The sequence below is a fragment of the Bidens hawaiensis genome, unplaced genomic scaffold (genome assembly GCF_021521415.1).
Source record: "Bidens hawaiensis isolate Kalapana, Puna unplaced genomic scaffold, B.hawaiensis_p1.1 tig00032031_1, whole genome shotgun sequence".
Classification (NCBI taxonomy): Eukaryota; Viridiplantae; Streptophyta; class Magnoliopsida; order Asterales; family Asteraceae; genus Bidens; species Bidens hawaiensis.
Genome location: NW_027495416.1, coordinates 212,257 through 221,284, shown reverse-complemented (window position 1 = coordinate 221,284; position 9,028 = coordinate 212,257). Strand labels below are relative to the sequence as shown.

Below are 9,028 nucleotides of genomic sequence, written 5' to 3'. Positions count from 1 at the left end.
AAAAACTAAAAACTTTTACCTGAAATGTTGTAAATTGACTTCACTATTGTAGACTTGTAGCATCTATAATAATAATAATAATAATAATAATAATAATAATAATAATAATGTTTGGTGTGGGTGGAAGTAGAACCCTAATGGGGTTGAAGAACGTGTTTGTGAACCGGTTTGCTCATTCGCGTCACTTCCCTTTGTGGGCTTTGACCCTAATGCTTCTAGCCCAAACAGTCCATGGATTCGGAGTTTGGCCCAATTCACTTTGACCGAAATAATAATAATAATAATAATAATAATAATAATAATAATAATTTTGTTTAATTCATTGTAAAAATTTGAAACTGCACGAAAAAATAATAATAATAAATTATTTTTTCATATTAGATAAACTTCTTTTAGACGATTAAAACTATCAATGTCTTTGTCCATATAGAGAGAAAAAGAAAAAAAGACATTTGAAGACTTTTGATGGCATATGGGTAAAAGAAAACATTTCTTTTTAAAGAAACTTTCCTTTTCAGTTAAAAAAGGTCTTGAAATAGAAGAAACAAAGAAAAGGTTGAAGTAGATATTGTTTTTGATTCATAAGAATTAGGTTAGAACAGCAAGCATAATAAAATCATAAAGGTGATCTTTAAAAATACACGATTAAAATATTATTTATACATTATATGACGAAAAAAAATCACATTAAGCATATAATTAATATTATATTGTTATCTCTAACTTGCTGCTTGCTTGTCTTCTGTTTCGATGTAATCACTACTTTGTTGATTTTAATTAATTAATTATATTAAGTGAATTTTCTAATAAAACGACTTAATATTTCATAGGGGTATTTATTTATATGAATGTAGTTGAAACAAATTATCTTTTGGAATTATAAAAGCTTATTATTCATAGAAAATCATAATATATAACATCAAAGACACAAGAAGATGACTGTTTTGAACTGATTAACCATCATATTATATTAATTATAGATTCATCTTACAATAAAATTCAAACTTAGAAGTGCATATTTAGATAGGAAAAGGATGCATATGAATAAATCTTCTACCAAACATGTTTGATCATTTTTCTCAAAATGGTGAAGATTCTTCAAAGTTCAAACTGTCCTAATTTGCAGACTAAGTTGTTGATTTTTGGTATAAGATGATCCTAGTTCTGGTTTAATGATCCAAATGGGGTTCATGGCTCAGAAGATTCACTATCTCTTGATCTGGTTGACCCGTCATCGTCGTTAGATTTCTTTCGTCTTGATCTTTTGGGGATGTCTGGTAAGTTCCCTTTCTCATGGAACCGACGGATCCTGTGCCTCCTAGGATTCGATTTGGTTGATGATTGGGAATCAGAATCTGAAGAATTGTCCATTGAACGACGACGGTGTCTAGATGTTTTGGACACTTCTGGAATGTCTCTTGTTGATACTTCACTTCGAGTACTCCTATGGTTTTTTGCACCTACACATGTTAAAGAGTTGCATTAGGTTATTTCATATTAGATGAGACAAATATTTGTATATTGGATAATTGGGCAACATATTAATCGGTTTATTATTTTGCTAACATTTTTTTAATGCCAGAGTCAATCAGAACAAACTGTTTCTTTAAATTTAATAATTTTAGTTAAAAAATTAAAGAAAATAAAATATTGAAAATTAACATGGAGAATTAACCTTCTTTAATACTAGAGCTCTCCATTGGTCCTGATTGACTTCGTCCAGCGTTAAATCCATTCATCTGCTCACATAGAAGAAAAACACAAAAGTTATATACATACAGTCATATACATCTATAAATCATTCGATGATTGAACAAAAAGGGTGCCTTCGATAAAATAGAAAGTTTTCATAACTGGACCGGGAAACAAAGCGATTGTCTTACCGGTTGGACCAGATTTAACAACGTCCAAACAAATATAAAAAGATATATATATGACGCAAAACAAAATGTGAAAATGTTTTATGTATTAGTGTGAATGCAATTTTAGTAAAATACTAAGACCTAATATAATAATATATGGAGTCTTTGAGTAATAAATAACTCATAAAATTAGATTTTGAAGAGAAAACAAAATTAGAAATTTGGTTCAACTGGTAACTGGCCGGTTCAAATGAAAAACGGTTAAACAGGCTTAACAGGCCTAGTTGTCTAGTTCCGTGCGCAAATTTGGGTCCAATCAATTGGCTAGTTCGGTTGGGTTCTAAAAACAATGCTAAAAAGATAGATACCCAGCTGGGAGATTCAGTGGCAGGTCCTTCAGCACCAATATGAGCAACATGCTTCACGTCCGTGGGCATACCGATTTGTATTTCTGGTTCGTCTTCTTCATCTTCGATTCCCGTAAAGTTCACAATAATGTCAGCATGCACAAAATACAATATGCGTATATAACAAGAATAGCATAGCACACTTTATTACAAAAGGTCGAGACCTCATAATTACAATTAAAAAAACTTATATTGTATAGGTAACATAACATAAATTCATAGTTCTCATAAAACGAGAGCCCGTATAGATAGGATTATTATTTAAAATGGAGGAAGATACGAAGGTTAATTACCGAAGATATTTGATATGTTTTTGAGGCCTTTAAAAAAGCCTTTGACCCTAGTACCCATATATCTTCTTCAAATAATTGATCGGTATGCTCCGGATGTGAATGGCCGGGGTCAAGCGACCCCGTAATATGTTGTAACAACTCTGGATATAAGAATCGAGCAAATTATCCGATTGAACCAAAAGGCGTGAGGTGAACGAAGGAGGCGAAATAAATATAGATACGGGAAAGAGAGATAATAGGAGCAGCATGATGAACCACCTTTGATTAAATTGAGTGTTTACCAATTCAAGCAATTTCCAAAATAAAAGGTTGTGGTGGGAAAAAAAGTGTCACAAAAGTTACTTCCAAAGGTTATGATGTATAGCGTGTCCTCAATTTTAGGGTTAATCCTCAAAATTATATGGTTTAAACCGTAAGCATGTTCGTAAAAAATCTTAAATTTTGATTGACATATTAAAACTTAAAAAGCTTGTTTAACATTTTAACCTGTTATGATGCTTACGTGGACAAAAACCAACATTTTCGTTGACTTGTATCCACACCACTTGTTGTCGTGGCCACAAAAACACCTAAAATCACATAGAGTATTATCATTCGGTTTCTTAAAATTTTGTGAGGGGAGTTTGTAAATTATATAGTGAGGTTTTGAGTGTAAATTATAGTGTGGAAAGAGAAAATGTAGTGATTTTTTGTAAATTTGGGAAAAATGTAGTGATTTTTTGTAAATTATAGGGTGGAAAGAGAAAACTATGATGATAAAAGTACAAAAAAAATATTATTTAATTAAACAGAAGAAAGAAATGTGATGTGTTTTATTGTAATTATAGAGATGATGATAGAAGATCGGAGCTTTCAGATATTAAAGTTCTTAATAATAAAAATAATTGGAACTTTTAAATATTAAAGTAATATTATAATAAAAATAACTTCGTATGAATTAAATTGAGATACTAAGATTTCCTTGTAGTTGATATGTAATTTATAGCAAATTAAGCAAAATAGTAAATATGATTTATATGCTAGTTTATAATAAAGCGTAGTTTTATTATTACAATTATACGATAATACAATTTAAAAAGTTGGGTAATTTGAATAATAGTAACCTAAGTTTTTTAAAAATATTTCAATTAAATTATTTAGGTTTAAAAATGTTCTAATTAAATCACTTGACTCTTATATATGTATAACACGAGGCACTTAGATTTTTTTACAATACTAACTAACCTTATAACTAAAATAAATAATGTATAAATAAATAATTATACATATATACATATACCTATAAAAGGGAGAAATATTTTGAGAACCTTATTTAGTTTTAAGAACTTAAGAACTTTATTTTTTACCACACATTTAATTAAATAGATTAGATTATGTGGTTGAGATTAAATGTGATTAAAAAATTAAAGTATGAGAGAGAATAAAGATGTAAAGTAATTACACAAATTTAAACGTCCGTTACACATATGTAATAAGTCGACTCGGTGCGTAAAAAAATATGTAATTTTTTTACGTATGTGTAAAAAAAATTTTTTTATTATTACGTTAAGTTCTTAAAACTCAAAGTGGTTCTCATTTGAAATCTCTCACATATATATATATGTGTGTATGTTTGTGTGAGAGAGAGAAAACTAAAAAGTTATGAATAAATTACTCATAATCAATCTATTTACAAAACTTTTCTTTTTGTTTCTTTTTTGTTATGGGGTTAGAAATGTAAAAAATAAATAAAAAGAAAAACATGTAGCTAAAAAGTTGTGTATATGTGATGTGTACGCTATATATATATATATATATGATAAGGATCTTAAGAGAATCATTGGCAAATTGAGAACTTTGAAAACCATTTTGGACCACTAAAAAAACATCTAAAAAATATTTAAAAAATTATAAAACAAAAATTTTAAAAAAGTAAAAAAAAAACAAAATTCCTATATTTCATTCCGGTTTCATTAAAAAAAACAATATTTTTTCTTTTTAATTCGTATTATACATATACACATATGTATACTTTCATTTAATCCATAGTTACGTAATGTACACATATGTACATTATCATTTACCTTAAATTATACATATGTGTATAGGAAAAAACATGTGTATACATATTATACATATATGTATAATAAAAAAACCGATTTTTTTTCTTTTTAATTCGTATTATACCTATACACATATGTCTACTTTCATTTAATCTCTAGTTACATAATGTACACATATGTACATTATCATTTACCTTAAATTATACATATGTGTATAGGAAAAAAAACATGTGTGTACATATATGTACATATTATACATATATGTATAATTTAGCTAAACTAAGAATTTTTTTTTACGGTTTTTTTTTAGAAACCGGGATGATAAACAATAACTTTGGTTTTTTTAATTTTTTTAATTTTTGTGTGGTCCAAAATTGTTCTCATAGTTCTCAATTCCTAAAAAGTTCTCACATTATCCTGATCCTATATATATATATATATATATATTTAATTTGAGGGGAAAAGTTAAAATACAAGAGCATTCTCATCCAACCTCTCATTTAATGTGAGGGATGTTTTTATAATTTAGAGAGTGATTCAGGATGTTGTGAGTGAAAAATTTTTATATTTTAGAAAATGTAGTGATTTTTCTGTATATTTGAAAAGCTACTGTTCATCCCCTATAATTTTTTAATATATTTTGAAAGTGGTTGTGAGTAAAGGAAAGAGAAAAGGTAATGATAGAAGGTATAAAAAGTATTATTTAATTGAAATAGAGAAAGAAAATGTAGTGAGTTTTAGTGTAATTTTTGGTTTAGGGATAGGGGATCTGATGAGAATGCTCTAAAAAGAGACAAAAAATGAGAAGGGTAAGAAGGATTTGTGGCCACACAAAAAACTACTCAAAAAAATTTCAAAAAATTAATTAAAAAAATCATAACTCAAAATATAATAAAAAAAAATTAATTTCCTCGTCATTTTCGTTCCAAAAAAAAAGACACAATGCAAAGACAAAGACACAATGACGAAAATGAACAAAATACACAATTATAACTAAAAAAGACACAATAAATCACAAAATATAACACAATGCCGAACAAAATATAACACAATGTTGACTAATATAATACAATATTAAGAAAAAAGACACGATGTTAGGGAAAAAAGACATAATCAATGACGAAAATGAATACAAAACACAATGTTAAACAAAAAGACATAATGATCTTTTTCCTTCAACATTGTTTTTTTTTAAAGAACGAGGAAGACGGTGGAAAACATTTTTGTGTTTTTTCTTTTCTTGTTTTTTTTATTAAATTTTGAGTTTTGATTATTTATTTATTTTTTTTTTATTTTTTAAGGGTTTTTTTTTATATGGCTATAAATTCTTCTTATTTTTGCCTCCTTTTGTAGAATAACTTGACCCTTTGAGTTAGATATATGTAACTTCGTAAACTATATATTTAAAAAAAAGTTATCTTTTTTACTTTTACATTGGTTACTTTGTAAATCAAATAAATTAAAAAGCAAACATAATTGGTTGATAGAATTTTCTCGTGTGTATGTGTGTTACGTTATTATGTATGTAAATTGATGTAGGGATGGGAAAATTCGGTACTGGTATCGGTACCGAAATCGGTACTGATTTGGTACCGTCGGTACCAAATCGGTATCAAAGTTTTGAGTTTTGGTATCAGGACAGGTACCGGTATTTTCCGATTTTTTTACCTTTGATATCCGTACCGGTACCGAATACCGATACAAAAAATTTGTGAATTTCAAGACCGGGATTTTCGGGACCGGAACCGGTCGGTACCGGTACGGTCCCGATCTCATCCCTAAATTGATGGGAGCGATGCTACTCTCCTTCCTTGAAAATCATCATCGTGGTGGGGTTGGTCTATGAGACTATGACGTCAGTAGTTAGAATTCCACTTTTTTCCGGTGTATATAATTTATTGTTCAAAGAAAAAGGGTCAATAAAAATGTCGGTTATGGTCATTTTCCATCCTCTATCTTATTATCACTTGCAAATACTAACCAAAGCAAGCAATCAATATAATTCCATCAAAATTGTCAGTTAATTATTTTCTGTTCCTTAAAGAAACAGTTGTTGCTCTCACCTCACCAGTATAAAATTATCAAGACGGACAACATTTTTGAGCACTTTCTAAAATCGTAGTTACAGGTAACTATTAGCCATTTGATACCTGGTAAAAGCGGGAGCAACAAAGACATGTGTGTGACAAATATATTAATAAACATAAAAGTTAAGGTTTAGATTCTTAAGGGACTACCTGTTACGGTTTGGATTTTGGAAAGGGGAGAAGGAAAGTCCTCTTATAGAAAGGGACATTGTAGGGCTTTATATTAGTTTCTGATCGAGGTTAAGTAGACGTGAACCACCTCTATATATCTTGATTAATTGCTTCTCTTCCTTGATTGAAGCTGATATATGTAGGTTTATGTATTTAGCAATTACGTACTAATCCCATTTTGTCATCTCAGACCTCTTCACTTCAGAAAGCTGCTAGCATGGAGAATACACAGGATAATTATTCAAGCATGGCCATCCCAACATGGCTTCCTGTTTCTGAACACCGATATCGATATCCCACCCATCATCCAAACCTTGCACAGTAATTAAACAAACCATCAAATTATGATTCTTTTTTTCTTTTTAATATTAATTTGGTAAGTTATAGTCCTGCTCGCTAATGCATTATTTCATTTCATGAAGGTTTTTAGCTCTCTTCAGCCCGCAGGTTGCAATCGAAGAAGATCGCACCACTACCCAGTAAGGAAGCTAGCTTTCTTCTTTTCGTTTCATATTTTCATCCCCTATTTTTATAAATTCCCCTGTTTTTATTTTTCCATTTGAGGTAACATATTATGTATTTGTTTGACGATCAACTTAACATTAGTGATCTTTTCATTTCTTATAAAGATTGGATTTATCATTTATGTAAAGTTATTATATATTTGTTGTTGTTGTTGAAGGTTTGTGGTTTCCGCTACTGAAAACTTGCCTGATAAAGAACAACTCCCCGATATTATTCCTGCAGAGTAAATCCCTTTCACCTTTTTCTTCTTCTTTTCGTTTTGTTTCATTTATTTTATACGTTTTTTAAGAATCCCGAGATCCCCTACCTTTTATGTGCATGGTTTTTAAGTATTGGTGGCTGAGATTCTATTTCTCAATGATGTCGATTAACCTATTCTTTTTTTATTTTTTTTCTTTTTCTTTTTTATTTTTAAGGTTTGAATCCCCCAACAACCAAATCTAGTTCTCCAAATTTAGTGCGCACCAAATATTCCTTTTAGAAGGTTTCATTTTTCTAACGAGTTTTTAATAATCCATATTTTTGAGATAATTAATGACTTATTATTAGTCAACTGGCTAGTTAAGTAGTCGAATAACCAATTGAATGAGTTATCTTTGACCTCTGTTAAGGAATTTCAAAAACTTGTAAGCTGGTCAAATATTATCTCTCGAAATGAAACTATTAATATAAATCATTAATGAGATTGATTTTTCTTCTTTTTATTAACATCCCTTTCAACAGGGCTTTAGTGCTCGATAGCGGAATTGTGCCTGACCAAGCAAGCATAGACATGGACATGGAGGTTGTTGATCCCACAAGAACCGAAGAAGTCCGCACTAGTAATTCACCACCTGCTGGGTAAGTCCTTTTTTAAGGTCCATTTGGGTTTTAACGTTGAGTGAATTGTTTATTATTAATATATCGGATTAATCTTGACTACCCTGTTTGGAGTTTCATAGAATCATAGCTCGAAAAGAAACAGAGTTTATAAATCGTTTTTGAGTTTGGTCCCCAAATTTATGAGGCTTCATGTTAGTATGTTACACCAACTAATTGTTAATTTCCACATCAATATATATGTTCCTATCTTGCAACAAATATTTACATTTTTATTTATATTAATCACTAACCATATGTATTATAAATAACTTGAACAAGTGGAAGACAGAATTAGATGGGTTTACTTATGATTTGATTATAGGATGGATTTAAAGTACATGTATAATATATTGTTTTTTTACTTAAGATTAATAACATGTGTTCTTGTTTTATTTCCTTTATCAGGTCACATCATCACACAAATCCAGAAAGAATTGCATATTTGCTTGGTATGTACCCAACATTTTTGGGAGTTGTTAAGCTTATAAAACGGGAAGACCGCACTCCCTTTAGGCTGAGGGGTGTGGAGCGCGACAGGGGGCGCCTGAGCCCATCCGCTCGCGCCCCGGGGCGCGAGCACCACACCACCGAGGCGCGAGAGGGGCGCGAGCGCAGAAAAAGAGGCTGGCGCAAGAGGGGTAGCGGCTGGGGGGAGCGTGAAGGAGGTCTGGGAATGCGTAAATAGAGCCGTTGGGCTCTTTGTTTATTAAAAAATTTTTTTTTTCAGAGATAGATACATATATATGTGTGTACAGAGAGATAGATACATATATATATATA

General features: G+C 30.2%; 1 protein-coding gene across 1 annotated transcript; it reads right to left on the bottom strand.

Annotated features, from left to right (window-relative positions):
- Positions 1-1,139: 1,139 nt before the first annotated feature.
- On the bottom strand, positions 1,140-2,620 carry LOC143582851 (CRIB domain-containing protein RIC6-like). The gene is made up of 4 exons (XM_077065328.1): positions 2,563-2,620; positions 2,231-2,331; positions 1,676-1,739; positions 1,140-1,460 (listed from the first exon to the last, which is right to left on the bottom strand). Exons 1-4 carry the CDS (start codon positions 2,618-2,620, stop codon positions 1,189-1,191), a joined length of 495 nt encoding a protein of 164 aa, XP_076921443.1. The 3' UTR covers positions 1,140-1,188.
- Positions 2,621-9,028: the final 6,408 nt, after the last annotated feature.